The 21956-nt window shown below is 42.1% G+C and overlaps 1 protein-coding gene across 6 annotated transcripts in view; it reads left to right on the forward strand.

The window, feature by feature from the left end:
- The window catches only part of myo6a (myosin VIa), a 158789-nt gene that overhangs the window by 52122 nt on the left and 84711 nt on the right, over nucleotides 1–21956 (forward strand). For all 6 annotated transcript variants that reach the window (XM_040017657.1, XM_040017658.1, XM_040017659.1 and 3 more), the window contains exons 13-14: nucleotides 20243–20400; nucleotides 20653–20744. In XM_040017657.1, the coding sequence (XP_039873591.1) occupies nucleotides 20243–20400; nucleotides 20653–20744 (250 nt within the window). The remainder of the gene's footprint in view (nucleotides 1–20242; nucleotides 20401–20652; nucleotides 20745–21956) is intronic.

A 21956-nucleotide genomic window follows, 5' to 3' on the forward strand; every position in this document is an offset into this window, starting at 1 on the left:
ATTATAGGTTTGGCTGGGAGCGTAACATTGGGCATTCAGTACCCTTCAAAACTGTCTGTGGTGTATATTTGCTGTCTTGAAGCTCTGTGTTTGGTCTCCACCAACCTGCGTGTGAAGTATCTGCCTCCTGAATGCACGGCAGTGTTTCCAGTTAAACTCTGTCCTACGGCTGTTTGCTGCCGAGCGGAGCCTCCACGTGTTCACTTTGAGTTTTCAGTGAACTGAAACACATTTTCCTGTCTGACAGCTCTCACCGTACAGCTTCTCACACTGTTATTGTTTAAAAAAAATCTACTGTGCCTGCAAAAAGAATTGACAGTTTGAAGCTTGACTGAAAGCTTCAGAACAGCTGCCGAGTGGAGTTTGTACTCTGAGACTCAGAAGTTGAGTAAATATGGTCATAATTTTATTTTAACTTTGTTTCGTGTTTTTTAAACCTTCCTTCTCCTGCTGCATCTTTTGTAGGGTGTCCTACGTAATGCCTCGCTAAGAGCTGGCCGACTCTCCGCCTCATCTCGTTGTCCTGATAAACACCTGATTGAATCTGAGTGTTTTTGCCAAAACTTATTATGAATAAAGTGGAGGGCCATCTGGACTCTGATTGAAGCGCCGGGATGCTCAAATGAGGTTGATTTGAAAAGGTCAGAGTGGTGGCTGAATGTTTCAGGAAGGTCGTTCCCTCGTATTTTTCATGTTTTCCTTCAGAAACACAAGAAAAATATGAAACAACCAAGCACGTACGCCCAGAATCCTTATCAGCTGATCGGGGACCAACAACCACATGGTCACATAGTTTCAACCCATCGGTGTCCCTGGCAGTAAATCGAAGCTGTAGGTATCTCTAATCCCCTCAAACTCTTTGACGTTTTCTCCAGTGAATAATCAGGAAAAGAAGATCAAACATCTACAAACGAATCAACCAGAACGAGTCAGTTTTTAGCTTTAGATCAGGGGTGGGGAAACTCCAGGCCTCAAGGGCCGGTACCCTGCAGGTTTTAGATGTCTCCTTGATCCAACACAGCTGATTTAAATGGCTAAATCACCTCCTCAACATGTCTTGGAGTTCTGCAGAGGCTAGTAATGAACTTTTGATTCTGATTTGATTCGATTCTTTGATTTGATTCTTGTGTTTTGACCCAGGCGTGAAGCCTAAAGTTCCCCTACCTCACAGTGTGACGGGAACATTTTGCTCTTTGCTGCACAGAAGGGTTGGGTGGTGCCAAGAAAGCTAAAGCAGTACTTGGAAGCCAAACATCTGAAGGTCGCTGGATTTGAACCTGATGCAGAGAGCGTCGCATTGGCAGGTCCAGTTTCTATGAGCCAGGCGTAAAAAGATAAAAGCTGAATTTAATTGAAAGTGACTTTAACTGTTTTATTATTTATTCATGTTGTGACACTTGGGGTGGCTGTAAAACTCTTCTGCTTACAGCTTCTGGAACATGTTTTTCAGCCTGGAAAATTTCAGCTCTCATTATGAAGGAAGCTTAAAAATACTGGAAAGAAACAGGGGTGTTAGAAAAACCCCATTCTCATGTGCTTCCATCTAGTTTCCTTAAAATCCAGTCCATTGCGACACTTTAATTTGGATTTTTTTTCCTGGGCATAAACACATAATCCCAAATGGGAATAAAAGAATCCTCATTATTTCAAACTACTTTCAAATGTATCTGGGGTCAGAACATGCTTCACTACATGCCCGCTCTCTGATTTATCTTAAACTTCACACTTTAACCCATCAACAATGCGATGCAGAAACTTGTAACACCAAGAGGGAGCAGCATGCACCAGTGTGCTCAGAGTGAGGGAGTTCCTGGTCTTAGGCACTTTATATCAGGGTGACCTTTACGGTTTACTGCAGCCTGAAAGGGATCACAGATAATGCTGATAGAAAACATCATCCGTTAATATTATTAATGGCTCTTATTTAGAAAGAAAGGCGAGAGGAATAAAGGCAGACACTCAGGGTGGATGTAAACAGTTTGTCTTTGGCTGGCTGCTTCAATTATGTGAATCTAAGGTTATATAAGATGTTGACTGTCTATGTGTCCGACTTTTTATCATGCTGCTTCTGGACCAAATGTCCACTGATGGGTTTCTGTGCTGGATGCTCATAGTAGATGTGGAAGTTCTCGAAAAAAAAATGTAGTTTTTTCTTCTCTGGGCTCTCTGTGGTGTCATAGAAGCTGTTCAAACAGCAGCGACCAATGAGAAGAAAGCTTGCTTAAAGCAGCAGGTACAATTTTACCTTTTAAAGGTGTAAAATACCAGCACACGACAAACAGACACCATCAGCAAGGGGTCCAACAAAGGTGACAGAGTCCTGTAAACATCATGCAAACAGGCTTCTAGACCTCTTTACTGTTCAGGCCAGTGTGTTTGCCTCACACCTTTATATAAATGTGCGCATTGAAATTCTGTCCGTCTCCTCCTTCCACATGCTAAACGCCTAATTTAAGTTAAATGTGACAATTGGCTTGTCGGAGCACATATGGCGCTCCCCTTCTGCTGGAGGAAAACACTGTGCGTGTGCGTGCGTGTGTGTGTGTGTGTGTGAAGGACGGCGTGCAACTTAAATTTTCCAGGCTTTGGTTTTGTTCACAGACATATTTAACGTTCTTTACATAATGTCCTGTTTGTTTCTGGATTCTGTTCTCTGTGCTTAATGTGTTTTAAATTGCTGGTAATTTACCTGCTGCAGCAGTTTCAGTGTAACGTGCATCACCTACAGGCAGGGGAAGGTGTTTTCTTCCAGCTCAATTTATGCACTTTTGTAAAATTTGTGCATAAAAAGCCAAACTGGAAATGCTGAAAGGTCCAAATGTAAACAGAAGGGACTTTAGTTAGTGAGGACTTATTTTTATGCTGTCATAAAATACGTAGAAACACAAAATCAACCCAATAAAATGGGCTGAAATGGGACAAAGGTAGCACTAAATATCCAACTTTTTGAGAGGAGGTGTAGGAGGCTCTGAATAACTCCTCTTCATTTTACCTGCTTCACTGAAGACCAGCTAAACTGAGTAAACAACATGGAAAAAGGCTAAATAAATTTTTTATTATTATTAGTCCTTTATTTATCCAGCTAAAAAATCTCATTGAGATTAAAAATCTCATTTCCAAGAGAGACCTGGCATCATGGCAACAAAAGTTACATACCACATAGGTATATAACATTTAAAACAAATACTATATCCCATACCAACATGTGTAAAATATACAATAACAGATCAAATTAAGAGTACATTAAAAACAATCACACTGAGTAAGAGCTGTTCTCTCGTTCCTTTAAGACAGACTTAAACTCTCCCAAGGTAACCAATTCTGATAATTTCAGTTCCTTCTGCAGATTATTCCAGGAAGCAGGGGCAGCGTATTTAAAAGCCTTTTTCCCCCAATTCTGTTCTGATTTTTGGGACAATCAATTGTATGATATTGTGCGAACGAAGGCTGTATTGGTTGTAGTTTTTACACATATAAACACATAAATAAGATGGAACCAGCCCAAGGAGAGATTTATAGATAAAGATCAACCAATGGGAGAGTCTGCGAATATGAAAGATGGACATTTAGCAGCAGCATACAAAGAACAATGATGTACACGATTTCCATAGCCAGTAATAAAACGTAAAGCACAATGGTACACAGTATCCAACCTCTTTAGGTAGTGGGCAGGTGCATTCATAAAAAGCAGGTCACCATAATCCAATAAAGGTAAAAAGGTTGCACAAATCAAATGTTTTCTCACTTGGAGGGAGAAACAGGATTGGTTTCTAAAAAAGTAACCTAGTTTTAGTTTTAACTTCGACACAAGCCTTTGAATGTGAGTCTTAAATGACAAATTCTGATCTATAATGATCCCTAGATACTTGTAAGATATGACCATTTCAATTTCAGTTCCTTGAATTGTTTTAATCTTAGGAGACGTAGCTAACAACCCTTTGCCATTTGAGAATAACATGAGCTTGGATTTCTCTGGATTTAACACCAACTTAAGTTGAGTTAAATGGGACTGAACGACATCAAAGGCAGACTGCAGAAATTGCAGGGTGTGTGCTACTGAAGGGGATGAACAATAAATAATTGTATCATCTGCATAAAGATGAAATGCTGCATTTGACAAATTATCACAAAGGTTGTTTATGTAAAGAGAAAATAGCAATGGCCCTAATATGGAGCCCTGCGGAACTCCTTTGGATACTGGGAGAAAAGAGGAAGAAGACCCAGCAGCATGGACACACTGTTTTCTTGCTGACAAGTAATTTGAAAACCAACTTACAGCATTTACAGATAGACCAATATTGTTTAGTCTATTTAATAAAATAGCATGGTCAACTGTATCAAAAGCCTTTGACAAGTCAAGAAAAAGAGCAGCACAGTATTTTTTGCAGTCCATTGAATCAACAATGTCATTAACCACTTTAATAGCAGCAGTTATTGTGCTGTGTTGTTTTCTGAATCCTGACTGATGTTGGGAAAGAACTGAATTTTTGTCCAAAAAGTCTTTCAGTTGTTCACTAATGAACTTTTCTAGAACTTTAGCTAGAACACACAATTTAGATATGGGCCTGTAGTTATTAACATCTGAAGGATCACCTCCTTTCAGCAAAGGGAGAACATAGGCAGATTTCCATATTACAGGGATCTCACTGTTCGAGAGGCTAAGATTAAAAATGTAAGTTATTGGTTCTGCTATAAAATCTGCAGCCAACTTAAGAAAATAGGGATCAAGTTGATCTGGTCCTGCAGATTTATTTAGATCCAACAGATTTAAAGCCCTGTGGACCTCAAAAACATTTAACAGAGGAAAAACTGAAGGGTTGGACCACAGATTCAGTTTAAGCAGTTGCAGAGAGAGCCTCTTGTTGATTAAGCTGTTTAAAATCTGGATATAAAGATTCAAATAGAGATCCTGAAGAAACAAAATGCTCATTAAAGCAGTTTAGAATGTCAATTTTTCTCTGTTAAAGTGCAGGAGTCTTTTACAACAAAAGTTGGCATCTCATTTGTAGTTATGTCCCCATAAGAAGATTTTATTATTTTCCAGAATTTTTTAGGATCGTTCAAATGTTTAGTAGTATTTGAAAGATAGAATTCTGATTTGGCCTTTTTAATTAAGGAAGTTGAACGGTTTCTGAGCTGTCTAAAAATCAGCCAATCCGCTTCGGATTTAGTTTTTCTGGCCTTAGCCCAGGCAGCATCCCTTTTTTTTTTTTTTTTTTTTTTTTTTTTTTTTTTGAGTAGACTGGAGAGCTGAGGAGAAAACCAAGGGTTGTTTTTGCATTTTACTCTAAAATTGCAGATGGGGGCATGTTTATTTATAATTTTGATAAAAGTATCATAAAAATAATTCCATGCCAACTCAAGATCAGTTATCAGGTAGATTCTACTCCAGTTATAGTCCCATAAATCATGAAAGAAAGCTTGCTCACAGAAATGCTTAAAATCTCGTTTAAAAGCTATTTGTGGCCTTGATTTTGGGAGCTTCGATTGTCTGACTACAGCTACCACACAGTGGTCACTGATATCATTTGCGAAAACCCCAGTGTGAGAATATTTATACGGCATATTAGTTAAAAATAAATCAATAAGTGATAACTTTTCTGGGCATTAAAGATTTAGACGAGTTGTGCTATAAATTAGTTGTGTGAGATTATATGAATCACACATGGATTTAAAACTGTCTGAGGCAGAGGACAATCAGTCCCAGTTGAAATCTCCGGCCAGCACAATTTCATTAAAACCTAAAGTAGATAGTTTTTCACTAAGTGAAACTAAAGCCTCACTACTAGCTGAGGGGGGTCTATAACAGCCCACAATGGTAATAAAATAGCCCTTGAAAAGTTGGAGCTTGAGGGCAAGAAGTTCAAACTGTTTACAAACAGATACCGATGAACAGATACCATGAACAGTAACATGGAATTTGCTTTTTACATAAATTGCAACACCGCCACCCTTTCTGGGGCGGTCGCAACGGAAAAGATTATAGCCCGTTATTGCAATGTCTTTGTCAAAAATTGATTTAGTAAGCCAGGTTTCTGATAATATAAGAATATCAGTATCTAACTCTTTCATCCAAATTTTCACAAAATCAAGTTTGGGAAGAAGACTTCTGACATTTAAATGAGTGATACCAAGACCTGTTCGAGTTTTAAAATCACAAGGAGTACTTAAGCATTTTCAATCTGGACTGGGATTAGGTTGCACATTTCCTGATAAAAGAAGCAGAAGAACAATAAAACATTTTCTTTTCACAGATTTTTTTTTGGTAGGATTACAGACTGATTTCTCTTAGTGCCCAATCTCTTTGGGGGGTGAGAGGATTGGGAAATAAACCAGTGATATGGAATGAATAAATCAGTTGAAATGAGATCTCTGCTGATCTCACGTTTTGTAACAAAGAAGCCTCCAAACAGCAGACACGGCTCCTCACACAGGTTCAGGTTCTTCACTCCGCCCATCTTTTCTTCTTGCAGTTCTTCAAAAGTGGAAAATATTAATTTTCGTACGTGTGAAAAGTCATGTTTAGGGACACAAAGATGAGCGGTGGAAACGGTCACACATGGATGCTTTGGAGGTCCAGTTGGTCCTCAAGGATGTCCAGGGTCATCTCCCAGTTGGGCCAGCTCAGCTCGCAGTTCATGATTCAGTAGCAGTGGCTTTACTTTGAGCCCCTAATGGGCTACTAACTCGCTCTCATCCCGTTATATAGGTGAGCTTGGTTGTGTTTTGAAACCAGATGTGACGACTTAGAGGTGGATCTGACTGTAAAACCGTTAGCTCATTGGCTAACGGCTTGTCAAACACAAGTTGCCATAAACTCATCTGAGAACTGAGCTCAGCGAAGCGAGCATTATTCCCATGGACTTTTACAGGACCAAAGTCTTTTTGCAGCTACTGGTGTCGCCCCCCGGTGATCGTTAAAAAGAATGCAGGGTTAAGTGTTACCTGTTTACCTCGGCCAGTTAATGAATGCTTTGCCGCTATGATATAACAGTCCTGAAGGTAACTCAAAAGGTTTAAGTTTAAACGCTACACCGAAAACACAACAGTTGTCTAATTTTGTAAATTTGTTGTTAAGAGTTTAAAGTTCAAATAAGTGAAAAACTATAAAATAACTTATAGACATTTATTTTCGCTTTTATTGTCTTTGCAGAGTTCATATTTATGGTAAATCCTGATGCTACCTAACTATTCGTAGCTCTCACTGTCCTAAAAACGTTATTTTGGAGTGTGTACTTTGGTCTGTTGTTTGTTTGAAGATTGATGTGTGAAAGTTGCAGCAGTGACTTTCTGACGGGATTAACTGGAGTCCAGGTGGACACCAGCGTGACTCGGTGACGGATGAAGACTTGAGTGGCGTTGACGCATCTTCACTCGGAGGGATGGCCCGGACCTTTCACAGCTTTACCAGCTGGCTGCGGCTTAACGAGATAAATGCGAAGCCATGAAGCGTTCATGAGGAGGAGGAGTTCAGATGAGTGTTATGCCATTTTTATGGCTCGGCGCTTGCCGCCGGGAGACAGCTTCATGCATTAGATTCTCCCTCTGGCTCAGAGAGGAGTGAATGCACCTAAACAAACCTCCCCCATCACCCAGTGCTGCTCCACCATGAAGGAGTTCAAGGCAGCTAATAACATAATCCTCAGAGTGATGAAGAAGAGGAGATGGGAGGGCAGGGACACAGCCGAGCACCGGCCGGTGGTGATGAGAAAATAATACGACACTCATAACATAAACCGCCTAGCACGTTTACCTCGAGAGCTGGTTAAGCGACCGTCAGAGGAGGTCAGTGGAGGCGTTAGCTCCCAGCCTCTCTCATTTATGCTCTTCATTGTGCATGTTGCATACACTGAGCTCGCTCTCTGAGGCCTCTGATTGTTTTGTTGGCAGCTCGGCCGAGTGTGCCATCTGAACGCCGAGCCGCTCGCCTTGGCTCCAAACCTCCCACGCCAACGTTTGTTTCCCGTCTTTCGTGTGCGGAGAGAGGAGTAGGTGTAGGTGCATTAAATGCCACTTCCTGCCTCTATCTGCCAGTTGGTTATTGACCCGCCGTACAATGCCCGTAATCTTCTGCTATTCTTCAAGTTCTGGTACTAGATGAGATGTTCTGCATCTGTTCGTCTTGGAACCCGCCTGCCTCGCATCACTGTTATTTGACTGAATTTCAGATCAAGTCTTTAGATTCCATGTTTCTCCTCTCAGTAATGTTAGGATGGAAATTCATTTGAAGCCCATTAACTGGCGTGAGTGTCACTGGATACAGGTCATCGCAGGGTCAACATTTCTGTGGTTTCATCACTATTTAGGCAAAAGAAGAAATGTCTTCTTTATTAAGAACAGAGAAACAGCAGAATTTGGTGCGGATTCCAATAAAGCCTGTCATTACTGACATCTGTCTATCTGTATATGTGATGTCAGTGCTGAGCGCCTGTTCAACTGTTTGTGATCCCTGAATGGATCTCAGGAGCGATGGAGGTGTGGACGGATTTGGACTAATGGACATCAGCTTTTCCTGCACGCTTCTCTGGGCAGTCATTTGAAGATTTTTAACTGGCTCATGGCCTGTAGCCAAATAATCAGACAGGCAGAGGAGGTGTTTGAGGTTTTAGAATTTTAAAAAGTATATTTGACACAACTTTGCAACGCACATGTCCCAAATCACAAACACACACCAGGAAGGTCCTTCATTTATTACCTCCTGCTGGCTCCTGATGATCCTCTGATGTAGAAACCCAGAGTCCATCAGTCCAGCTGTTCGTCCTGTTCGTCCACCCCGTCTGCTTTGGAAATGTTTGGAGTTTCCCTTCCAAAGAGCTTTTCCTAGCAACAGTTCAGAGTAAATTAGAAGAACCAAAACTGGCTGAAGTTGACACTGCAGTGCTGTCACACTGGGGACTGTTGTCTTGTGTGAGCGACTGAGTCTGGGGGAATTAGAGGGAGAAGTGCAGTCTGTTGATATTTTGGACTCTTGTACATTTTGCTTGTTCATTTTTTTGGGGTATCTTGCGTGGACCTCTGGGCAAATGCCTGGACCGAGAGCTGGGGTGGGTTTACGGTGGCGCCTTCAAAACTCTCAGGTTACAGTAAAGGGGACTGAATCGTAAATGCTCTAATGACCGGGTCGGGTCCAAAAATTATGATCCCTAATAAGGTCAGGTGATGTGGAAGAGAGCAAGAGAGAACCGATGAATATAAATGAGTGCACAATGAGTGTGTGTGTGTGTGTGTGTGTGTGTGTGTGTGTGTGTGTGTGTGTGTGTGTGTGTGTGTGTGTGGACGGCATGGCTGCAGTCTTGTGGCAGATGGTGGAAGGAATGAAAAGCTGATGGGAAAAATCCCGTCCAACATGTTTATTCTCTCTGTTAAAGCCAGAAAGAAAAACCCTGTGACTGAGAAAGCAAAAGATCCTCTTTGCACGAGGAGGCGGCAGACGCACCGATGGAGGCAGATGGTCGGAGGGGATGGAGAAAACGCTTTCCAGCATGTTCCTCCCCTTCGGGGAAGAGGAGATTTGCTGGGAAGCTGCACAATTATACAATTAGTTTAGAAGGAAATGAAGTCTTAATTTATCAAACGCAACATTAGTAATATAAGAGGTGTTAATACCCTGCGCCCCCGATGATTCATTTAAGTGTTTCAAAGGAGCACAGATACAACTGCTGATTTAAAAAACATATTGCTGATAAATAAATAAAACGTCATGTGACCTGTGGCATGATCAGCATGTAGTGATCACAATATGGGGAAAAAAGATTATTTTATCTGTTTATTTCAAAATAAAATGAGTAAAAATGTAGCTTCCAGGTCAGAAACCGGCCACCAGATGTCGATGGCTGTAGATGCACAGAGACTTTCAGTCCTCTGGAAGTCTCCATTTACGTACTCAGTCGCTCATTTTGGGTCATAATGAATAAAAATAAAATCTCAGTCATTCAACATTATCTGAGGGTTATTTGGGAAATTATAAAATCCCACAGTAATTGGCTGCTGAGTGTCAACCACAAGTTATTAGACAAAGTCCCGCCCCGCCCTGCCTCGTCACACCTGCTGTAAGCGGCTCCGAAACAAGACTCCAGCAACCAGCGGGTGATGCCACGGTAACAATGCCTCAAGTGGACATTAGAGGAACTGCAGCTTTTGGCGCTTCCATACACGTTTCATTTTCAGCCGCAGAGGTTGCTCCTTATTTTAAACAGACTTCAGTAACTTAGATGTTGGCCACGTTTTTAATGAATTTAATCTAATAATTTACCACTAACTAATGCTCCTCTTACTGTTGTTTTTCTTTGAGTGGTTTGTGTTTTTGCTGCTCGACTGTGTTTGCAGACTAGTTGTAAACTGCAGGTGACTGCGGAAATCTACTGACGATGAAAGCAAAGGGAGGGTTTTTGACGTAGTAAGAATGGCGACTCGTGATGTATAATGGCGACGGTGGCTCTGAAAAACAGAAATGAGGTCGATGTTAAGATTTTAATTGGCAGGGAGCAGGATGGAGGCGAGGCTGAGATGGTCTGAGCATGTGCAGAGGAGGGAGAGTGGACATATCAGACTAAGGATGATGAAGATGGAGCTGCCAGGCAGGAGGAAAAGGGGAAGACCTCATAGAAGATCCATGGTTATAGTGAGGGAGGACATGCAGAGCATTGGTGTGACAGAGGAGGATGCTGGGAGGACATGGAGGCAGATGATTGGCCATGGAGACCCTTAAAGGCAGCGGGTGACTTTCATCCTCGTGTGTGTCATTCTCTTGCTTTCTCTCTCTCAGCGAGCAGTAACAGATGCCTTTGACCCAATCAGAGTTCAGTGGTGAAATTCACAGTGTTGCTGGTTTGTTGACACCTTATTAGGAGATATTGTTTGGAGGAGGAGGAAGAGTAGGAGGCCAGGGGGAGAGCGAGGACTGGGAGTTCTGCACAGATTGATAGCTTTACCTGTCGCTGTTTATTTACATCCTTAAAAAAAAAAAATCCAAACAAACAAAAAGTCTCAAACTCAGACTTTCATTTTGTGAGTTTCTCCCACATAGTGGCTGTAACTATTCAGAGCTCTGAGGGCGTTGTGAAAATGGTGTCGCAGCGTTGCGGTGGCACGGTCGGCTCCGTACTGTTGCTCATTTATATGAAAATTTCACACGTTATTGCTGTAATTTTCGCTGTTGGCAAAAAGCGGATAAAGCGGGTGAACTCTAGCGAGGCAGCCGGCTGGACCGTCGCCAGCTGAATGCATCGCGTCAGCCGGCTATTTGTGCGTGTGGTTCATGAAGGAGGAAGTGCAGACGGCGGCGTGTGTGAGGGCGAGAGACCGTCCGAAAGAGTGGGGGAATAAAGAGAGGAGAGGCGTGCGAGGCATATGGGATTCAGAGAGTCTGAATTAAAATCAGATATTTGTCTTTTGGTTCTTTTTTTGGTCTAATTTCAGGAGAGACATTTCGGTGTGTTTAGATGCGTGTGTGTGTGTGTGTGTGTGTGTGTGTGTGTGCTGCTGCTGCTTCCTATGTGACCTGATTTCTTCAACTTTTCATCATGTTCATGCAGACACACACCTCAAAACAAATTATAGAAAGAAAACAATCATTAAGATAATGGAACTAACAGCCCGGTCAATCATTTGGATTTCACTAATTTTATTTCTGCACACTGCAAATGAGCCTTTCATGTTCACCATAATACTCTATTTCTGCACTATAGCTCAGGCTGAAGACAAGTAAGTGCACTTTCCTGCTCACATTTACTCGAATATTTCCTGAAAAATGCTTCTAACTTCAGCTTTTAATTTTAAAAACTGTTATTTCAGCAAGTGCATAATTGACCCTTTTTTTTAGTGTTGTGGACAAAAGCTGAGATCTCACAGTAAATTGAGTTGTTTTACAGTCATGTTTCTATGGCTTTTTAGCAAAGTGACAAAGATAACCAGATATAGCCAAGTTCAGCCAGTGTTTAAACTCTGATTCTTTGATGCTCTGGCTGCTGCACCTTAAACAGGGTTCATGGACCTGCGATGGTGTCCAGGTGTTCGTCTCTGCAAAGTGGAGGATCGAGGCGATGCAGAGCAGCACACACCGCGGTGACGTGAACCCTTCGCGGGGGGTTTAACTGGTTTAACCTCCCAGGACCTGGCATCCGCATATGTGGACATCACGTTTTGGGTTGTCTAGAACAAAATACTAAATTTTGCTCTACAAGGGCCTGATATCCACTTACGAGGAGATTATACTGCCACTGTTCTATTGAAATTAAAAACGAATGTCCTCATATGTGGATCTAATTTTTCTCAGAAAAAAAAATAAGGTTAAAAAAAAATCTGGTAATTCTTTGGGACCTGATGAATGTAAAAACAATCAGCCCAAATAGCAAAGAGAAATTAAAAATGCTGCCATGAAAGAGTTCGGGTCTTAGGAGGTTAGAGTTGGTGCACAATAAACAACATCAGATCATCAGAGCGGACAGCTTCCGAACAAAGAACCGCTCAATTCTTTCTTATTTCTGAGTTAAGCTAAAGGACAGCTGCAGCACAGACGTGACCCTGAGGAAACCACATTACTGCTTTTTCTTTTTTCCTTCCGCTGACATGTTTCCCACATGTAGATGATGCACTGTGTGCTGTGTATACTATCAGTGCACATCAGCACCTCCTGCTTTGTTTCTGAGGCTCTTGGAGGTTGCTCCAAGTAAAGATGACTCTTCAAGCGCGATGAGAAAAGCCAGAGTTTTTAAAGACATCTCCCCTACAAGCACTTTAATCCTCACAGTCCTACGCTGTGATTACAGTGCAGCAGTCTTGTGCAGTGCAGTAATGACATCATCGACAATAACTACAAATTACTGAGAAAACAAATATGATGGGGATTCAAACTGAAGCAAGTAACCGGCTGTTGTCTTCCAGTCTATACCTACAATCCAGCAATCCAGTCAACACAGGAACATTGTGTAAATCGACTTTGTGCCCCTAACATTGAGCAGAATATTTGACTGTGTTGACATTCATTTGTTTCTCTGGGATGAGGTCTTGGAAAAACTGGGGTTTTGAGTCAATGTGGCATGTATGAATAGACTGAGAGTGTTAAAGTTGTTGTGTCTGCAGGCATGCTAGAGTTCGCCTGGTTTCAAAGGCTCGTTCATGATCACCGTTCTCACCCCTTTGAACAGCGCTGATTAACTAAAGTGACATCAACAGTTTTAAACCCTTCAAAAATCCAGTTCAGTTCTGTTCATAAATTGCAGAATAGCAACAGCAACAGCAACATCCTCCAGTAATACAAAGCAAAGAGTGGGAAGGGAAAAACTCCCTTTTAAGAGGAAGAAACCTCCTGCAGGGAGGGACGGCCATCTGCTGCAAGAGCCCAAAATCAGCCAGTAGTTGTGAGGTCAGGTTGTCCGTTACATAAACCCTAACAAGGTTGTTTGCTCTCACTGCTGTCGCCTAATAACTTTTAGCATCGTCGCCGTGATCAGACGATGTAGGAGGAGATTGATCGTTGATGTCATTCACATTTGGACAGACTTTGAGCTCCACCTTGGACTGGTGTTTGTTCTGCTCTGAGCTGGAGTGCCGCTCTAACCAGAACCTGCAGCAGGTGGAAACTTTTGTACTTACTCTGAGCGTGCTGAGGCTCCAGAGCAGATCAGACGCTACACTCTGCAGTCCAAGGTTGTATTTAGAGTTTACTCAGAGTCCACATCGGAGGGGGAATTGATTATTGCATCACAAAGTGAATAATAATGTCGTCTATTCATTTAAAAAGCACCTTCTTTCTTGCATGCCCCACGCCCTCACTGCTGCCGTAAATACAAACCATGTTCTTTGCAGAAATAACAGATTAACATGGTCACGGAGTTTTTAGTCCTTTAACATCTGCAGTTGAACATCTTTTCACCTGCTGCTGATCTTACGTTCATAAACACAAAGACACACAAACTACTGACTTACTGAAAGGCGTCTCGTTGCTCAGTCAAACAGTCAATGTCAGGTCATGTCTCTGGCTGAAAGAACATAATTGCATGAAGATGCAGTTCAGAACGATTCAAACAAATGGCACGCTGGATGCATAATGAACTCGCAGAGGCTCTCTGACACGAGTCGCCTAATTACAAGTCAACAAACTGACTCATCGCGCCACCAGCGCTGTCGGGAACCTTGGATGCTTTTAAGGCTGAATGAGACTCGCTCTGTTTCGGCCGTGAAGAAGTCAGAAGACGTTTCAGTCTCGTTAGCGGCATAATTTATATTCCTCTGTGGCAGCCAAATGCATACAAGGTTGCACAGTTTGTACTCAGGCACTCGGTAACAGCAGACTTGCGTGCACTTGTGCTGTTGTTTCATGGCTGCGTCCCTGGAGTGAACGTTTAATGGCAGCTTAGACTTGTGGAGAGTCTGTGGTTTGCTTGGAATTGCTGCGGCAGGTATAAATAAAGAGCATTCTGATCAATTTAATGCTGATGTATGGCAGATAAAACCATGCAGTGTGTCGTCTAAATCGGCATATGACGGCCATCGAAACGTCCAGTCACATTCACTGGCAACGAACACGAGAGCGCAATCATCGGCCAACTTGTTGCAACGGTGCGTGAGCTGGTGGTTTGCATGGAGCTGGTTTGCTTTTATTAACCAGAAACTCAATGATGCACCGCTTTTCCTTTCTAATCCGGTTGCTGCTCGTTCCCTTTCTGTAGTGCAATACTTCAACTGATTACATAGTCTTACATTTTTCATAAATACTCACATGCCTAATGTGCAGCGTGTCCTTCTATAATAATGGGTGACAGTAACCTCACCATTGGCGGATCTGATTTCCATCGATAAAAAGGGGTTTTCATGAATAACACTGGCACTATGACAAGATCCTTTTTTCTGTGTGAACAGTTGTTTTTCTTTGCAGACCGTTCTCCGTCTTCTCAAGTTTGTTTGAATGAAGAAGGCTGATAATTTTGGGAGCTTTATATGTCGAGGCTCATCTCTCCAAAACATTTCTAAAGCAGTTCAGTCAGAACCATGTCAGTCGAGACAAGATTTCTACCTGTAGTAATTGTGTTTTCAATTTCAATTCAATTCAGTTTTATTTGTACAGCGCCAAATCAGAACAGCAGTCACCTCAAGCGCTTTGTATTGTAAGGTAGACCCTACAATAATACATACAGAGAAAAACCCAACAATCATATGACCCCCTACGAGCAAGCACTTTGGCGACAGTGGGAAGAAACATCCGGCAGAACCAGGGTCAGGGAGGGGCGGGGCCATCTGCCGCGACCGTTTGGGGTGAGAGAAGGAAGACAGGATAAAAGACATGCTGTGCAAAAGAGCCGGAGATTAATAACAAGTATGCTAACAGTACAAAGCGGAGTACAGGTCAGTGACACCACCATGGGTTGAGGCAGGTTGCAAAGCGGCTTCCAGTAGTGAGGGTACCAGCTGATGCATGATGAACTGTTTGTTGCTGTTTAACTAAAGCTGTAGTTTTTGGTTTGTTCTCATCGCTTGCATAATAATTCAGTTGAATTTAATTCAATTTCATTTCTACGGCACCAAATCACAACAACAGTCTCCTCAAGGCGCTTTATATTGTACGGTAGACCCTACAATAATACATACATAGGTTATAGAACATTTTGTGAAACAGAAAGCAATATTTACTCTGTGAATAACCTCTGAAAACACTCCCTGCCATGTGCCAAAGAGCAGACTGACACAATCAGAAGGTGGGAATGGGCAGAAAAAAACAGCATTTGGTAGTTGTTGGGAACTATTCTCGCTGAAGATCACCTTCCACCTCAGACTGCTCACCAGGACATCAGCGTGGATCGCTGGGGCAGAGAGTGATGTTCTAGCATTCAGACTTTGGGACAGCCGTAGTCTTCCTTTGTTTGTACGGTATTGTCGAATCCCGGCACGCATGTTTTAGGACGGCAACGCCTGATATTGCTGATGGCGTTGGTGTCATCCATCTTCAGTTTTTCTTGTATGGAGAACAGCACATGGATGGATAAATGGACGAGACCCCGAACGGGTCGCCAGTCCATTGCAGTTCTATAAAAGATTGTTTATTTTTTATATAGTAATGACTAATTGATTATTTGTGAGCAAAATGGAGTATTTCACAGCTAACGAGTTAAATTACAACAGGAGTTGGTAGAGAGCAAAAACGGAGAAGAAAAACTGGGTAGATCTTGGCGTTGAAATCAAAGATCATGTTGCTCCATAACTGAATGTAAATATTGTGTTAACAACTTGCTTTCATAGCCCGGAATAGCCCAAGAATAAACCTGCTAAAGTGATGGCACAGTGGGAATGTGTCAGATCAGAAACCACTTAATTTTGTCACTCTGGAGTGCTGCAGTCATACGGGGTCCATTTTCTTTTTAATTTGGTGGAAATAATGAGTGAAGTGAAATGGGGGGAAAAAAAAAAAAAAACAAAAAAAACCAGGGAAATGGAGTTACTTTAAAATGAAGAGGAATCAAGTGTTTTTATGTGACAAAGTAAAAGTGGAGAGAAAATTGAGTCGGGGGGCGTGAAAGAGACGGACAATGTTCTGAGCATCAGATAAAATAAGCGGTGGTAAAAGAGCGACGGGCGGCAGAAAGAACTGAAACCCAGGCGGGCAGAGTCGTACTACACCTGAAGCTTTACAGGGAACCTTTAATGTGAGTGTAATTTCAAACAGAGTGAGTGATTGGAGGAGTAATGAGTGGGAGGGCAAAGAGAAAATGGAAGATGCCAATCTGAGCGCTCGTGCCGGCTGAGGTCAACAGTTAATGGCTGTTGGAGGCTTGTTCAGTGACCTCACAGAAGATCCTGCACATGTAAATGTCTCCCAGTACTTTTACTCGTCATTTCTAAGAAAAATTGTGGATCATTCTCTACCAGAAAGTTTGGTTCGTACTATTCCCAGATGTCATCATGTACCTCGTAGGGCCTTTGTGGTTGTTTCCTCTGCCAGTGTATCAGTTTGTTGTTGTTGCTAAAGCCAAACTTAAACTAAAGCTTCAGTCTTACAGTCTTACATCTTAAATCTGTACTTGTGTGAATTGTGCCCTAGCCTAAGGCTGCTTTTACCCATGTGTTGTGTCTGTTAATTAAAACTTATTTTCCGACAAGAAAAAGTGTTTATCCACTTGACCAAAGTGGATTTCTTACAAGCAAAATATGCAATCTTTCCCTCCATCCATCGCACCTGTATGATGAATGCGAATGACACTCGTGTACGTACTCGACAGCTGTGAGAGCCCCGTCTGCACATAAGTATATAAATGCAAACAAGCTAGCCACCTGCTGCAGTGGGCATTCGGTGCAGTGTTGTAAATCATGCTAAGAAGGAGTCTTTTTCTTCGGGTATCATAAAAGTTGTGGTTATGACTGTCAGAAAAGTTCTGATTTGTATCTCAGTGTGCCTGAGGGGCAGTAAAACAGAGGAAAAGCTGGGTTTTCAAGTTTAGCCGGTGAATGCTCCGTGTGAATGTGTCTACATGAGTGGCGGTGTAGTGCCCTCTCTTTCATATGTGAGTGCTGCTTTTTTTGGCTCAGAAGTCTGATTTAAAAGCAATCTTCTTGCGCATGTGGTGTCTTTGAGGACGGAGCCGAGGAGCAGCTGCAGGCCAGCAGGCGTCTTCAGAGCGCAGAGTTTCTACACAAGGCGACATGAGTAATTACACCGAGAGAGAAGAGGAAGAAACACATTCTCAGCACCGAGGCTCACAGGGAATACATATTAGGCTGCTTGTACGATTAGTGTTCTGACATTATGTTGCCCTGACATTTAGACCTTTTGGTTTTTAAATGAGCAGGGCTCTCTGCAGTGTTAGAACCTCTGGCTGCGGTGCCCCGGCGCCATGAATTTAACATGGAGAGAGGGCAAGGGTGAAGGAGAGGAGCTCCAGGACAGGTTATAGGCGATGAGTCCGATTTTAATTTCCCCTCTGTGGCTGTAACTTTGGCTAAGTGCTAAAACACTTTGCGTTACATTCTGAAGTGCAACTCTGATTATATTTACATTTAATTTTGAACCTCACTTGTTAAAAGCGTTAACTCTGCGAAGGCTAAGCTGTCACATATAATGGAAAGCATATCCTTTTTATCTTTCCGATGCTTAATTTTGAGAGTTGATTGCAGACACAGGAGCTTCTGGGTTTTTAAAATCTTGTATCTGCAGCACAGAGCAGCTTAGGTTGTTCTGAAAATGGTGAGAAAAGTGAAAAAGGAATTAGAATAATCCTATTTCTATACATGCAATACATAAGTAAAAAAACAAAAGTAAAAAATACATAAGTAAAAAAGAAAAAGCAAACCAGAGATTTAATGTGATTTTCTAAAGCGAAAGCTGAGTCACTTTCCCGATAGACGTTTTAGTAAATATAGCAAGGGGCACAAACAAGGCCTGTTTTCTCTTCATTAAATTGTAAAAAGTTATCAGCAAACTAACTGTTAATAGAGTTTAAGGACCTGTGCAAACCCTGTAGCTTGGAAACAAAGAGCTAGAGATATATAACTGAATGTCGTCTGCATAGCGGTGAACAAAAATGTCCTTAGAAGTGCTCAAAATGTGGTGAAGAGGGAGCAGATGTAACAGAAACAAAGGCCCCAGAATGGATCCGTGTTTACTTTCACTTCCACTCCCTGGTAAACTGTGTGGTGGTTAGGGTTAAGAAAACGGTCACAGTTTGGGTTAAAATACACTGCTTCACAACACCGAGGTTAAAAAACGCAGAGTTCGTAATGTTTGTCTTGTTTTATTAATTTGACGCCTCCAAAGGACGCCTGAGATGTGCCTTCAAAACAAAAAACATCTGCTTTTTACTCAAAGTGCAATAAAGAGGGAAACGCTTTAAAATAAGGACGTCTTCTGTACCATTAAATTCTAAGAAACTTAGCAGGTAGGTTGGTGGTTTGAAGCATCTTGGGTAACCGTCTATAGCTGATCGATCTCTGTGGGGGCGGTCGGACCATCTGCTGCAGGACTCCTTGTTCTGAGATGGTAATCACTGAGCAAACGGCTCCTCTTAATGAGCTGCACCACTTTTAAAATGACTCCAGAGAGAAGCTGCAGCTCCTGTTTATATAGATATATAGACAGTAGCGCCTACCACTCTCTTAAAGCAGTAATTTATTGTTGTTATTATTAATAATAAAGTTTTAATGAATTCTAAGTGTGAGAATGTAGCTGAAGGTGATCTCAATTGGTGAAAATAACTGCTTTAATCGGTAAGAGAAATCTATATGAGCGAAGATGTATGTTTATGCACATGCTGGAGAATAAATTCACGATGCCTAAAATCTAAATGTGTAGCGCTTCACTGTATGTTTTCATGTATGCAAATAGACTGGAAATGCAGCTTTATTAGGTCTGCCCTTGGCTCAGGAGGTCGTCCTGCAGCATAATATATTAGAAAAATACCAACCGAGCCACCTGCAGGGATCACAACTCCCCTGATATCATGTGTGGCTTATAGAGGTATGTGCAGAGGAGATAATTTGCCGCCGAGGGAGGGAGGAGGACTTTGGGAGTCGTTATTGGGAGCTTTGGTCGTCTGAGTGCCACTCGTGTGGAGTTATTTCCCAGCGTGTCCTTGAGTGCACTGCAGTCGTGCTGAAGTAAAGTCCAGAAGTAAAGCCGGCTCACAAACTCGGCCCCAGCAGCAGATTAATGCGGTGTATTTTCTCCAGCCTCTGCCGTCAGGTCACTCCTTTTGTCTGCACTCAGTCTGAAGCAATTACAATGTACCTCCACAGAGCTCGCTGCCAGTTATGGTTTCTGTCGCCGTTTTATGGCCACTGCCTCCCACCCAATCCCTCTTTCTTTGCAGCTGTCAATAACACAATTACCTGCTTGGAAGGTCCAGCTAGCCCGGTTCATTTAAACCCAGCATTTATCTGCAGGTGTGTAAGCAGACTTTACGCTTTATCTAGACGTGGCAGATTTGTTGTTTTGGGCTGTAAGCTCAGTGTTTTTAAATCCTGGAGTTGCACGCCTGGAGCAGAAAACCAGTAAAAGGGGAGTTAAAGCCAGCAGCACTGGGTATTGAGCATTTATAGCTGCCTGAGCATTATATGATGACCTGGGAGAGAGAAGAGGTTGCTGTGTCCGAGTGTCCCTGCTGGGATCTTTCTGTGGAACAAGAATTTGCTTTTGAAAGTGGAAGCCTGAGCACATGGTTTAACTTTTACACTTTCTCCCTATTTGACCATCTGTAAGTGAAAATAAAACCTAAAATCTCTGATTTATTTAAACCTGTTATCTTTGTGTCTTTCCCAGAGTGCCACTCAAAGTCGAGCAGGCCAACAACGCCCGGGATGCTTTGGCAAAGGCCGTGTACAGCCGTCTGTTTGACCACGTGGTGACCAGAGTCAACCAGTGCTTCCCCTTCGACTCCTCCGCCAACTTCATCGGCGTCCTGGACATCGCTGGCTTTGGTCAGTATCACAATAATAACAAAAAAAAACCCATCAGAATTTCAAGGTTTTTATAGAGAACGTGTTTATAGAGAAAATGTTTCTGTTTGATGGTTTTAAGGGGAAAAAAACCTGTTGGTTGGTTTGATAACATTTTTTCTAAGGAGACAAAAAAGAAGTAATGCACGTTTTGAAAGCTCACATCACCTCAGAAATGATCCTGCAATAGTCCACTTTGCTCTGACACACATTGTGTAACGAATATATTTGCAGAGTACTTTGAGCACAACAGCTTCGAGCAATTCTGCATCAACTACTGTAACGAGAAGCTGCAGCAGTTCTTCAACGAGCGGATCCTGAAAGAGGTGAGAGCTGTTTGAAAGTAAAACCCTGCACCATCTCACTTCCGCCAGCGAACACCGTCAAATCAAAGCAGACATCTGTGGAGGACTCTCCATTTAAACTTAAAGTGTTTTTCTTGTTGCAGGCAATTCTTTTCTGAGAATTGCACATTTTCAAATTGCAGGTTGCAAAGTTTTCATTTTCCAAAAGTCTGAACATGAAGTTTAAATTTTCATCTCTGCAAAACATGAATTTTACTGTAATAGGTTTTATTTTAATATGAAAGTGTGCTTCAGGTTTATTGCTGTTTATGTCAGAAAACTTTTCCATCCGTTCAACTAAGTTCTACCTTTTATTTGCACTTTAAGCAGACACATGCCCAAATACCCTCAACCTGGCTCCGTGGCTGAGCCTTTCACACTATTTACATCAGATCCTCACATGATCTCTGGAGAGACTCCCGTTCCCTGCGTTCTCTGGAGCTTTTCTGAAGCATGTAGCATCCAGCAGGAATTTACCCCTGATACAGACGGACTTTTACCTGCGCTGTTCTCTCAGAGTAGAGATGTTAACACCTTAAATGTGAGCTAGACTTGCATTTAAGGTGGAAAAGTATATCTGTTGCTTTTTCTAAGCTTCAGAAATAAAAATCTGTAAAAGTCAGAAACCTTACTAATATATAAATCTGGCTGATGATCCCTTCAGGATCATCTTCTTGTGCATTGCTGGACCGTTTTCTGTGTCCTTTTATTTCCCTTTGTACCTGTTCCACTGCAGAGTGTTCAAGACCTCATCCACTATGTCAAAATGGCACTCTTTAGACTCCACAGGAAGTGAAGGACATTTAAGGGAAGACGATCTGCTGAAGAGGACTGGTGGTCCTCGTTTAAGACCATCTTTTGATGGTTTTTCTGGCCCATTATCAGCACGGCCGCTATGACAGATTTGACAGCTCTCCTTGAAAGTTAGGAGATCCTTAAAGTTGATTTGTCATTTTTGAGTCATCGACAAAAGTCCTGAACTTTTGTGAACACACTTCGTAGAAGGACCGGCCTTTAGGCTCGTCTCGCCACAGCAGACCGGTGTGTTGTCTGCGCTACTAACAAAGCTCAGAATTGAAAGGTGGGAAGTTTCGTGCTGATTTTAGTAAACTTCTTCTTGGAACAGAAGTTGTTTCTTTTCTTTCACTTGACATCCTCTCAAGTTCAGATGAAACTCTTCACTTGCCACTTCTA

Source organism: Simochromis diagramma, unplaced genomic scaffold (genome assembly GCF_900408965.1).
Source record: "Simochromis diagramma unplaced genomic scaffold, fSimDia1.1 OVJJ01000802.1, whole genome shotgun sequence".
NCBI classification, from domain to species: domain Eukaryota; kingdom Metazoa; phylum Chordata; class Actinopteri; order Cichliformes; family Cichlidae; genus Simochromis; species Simochromis diagramma.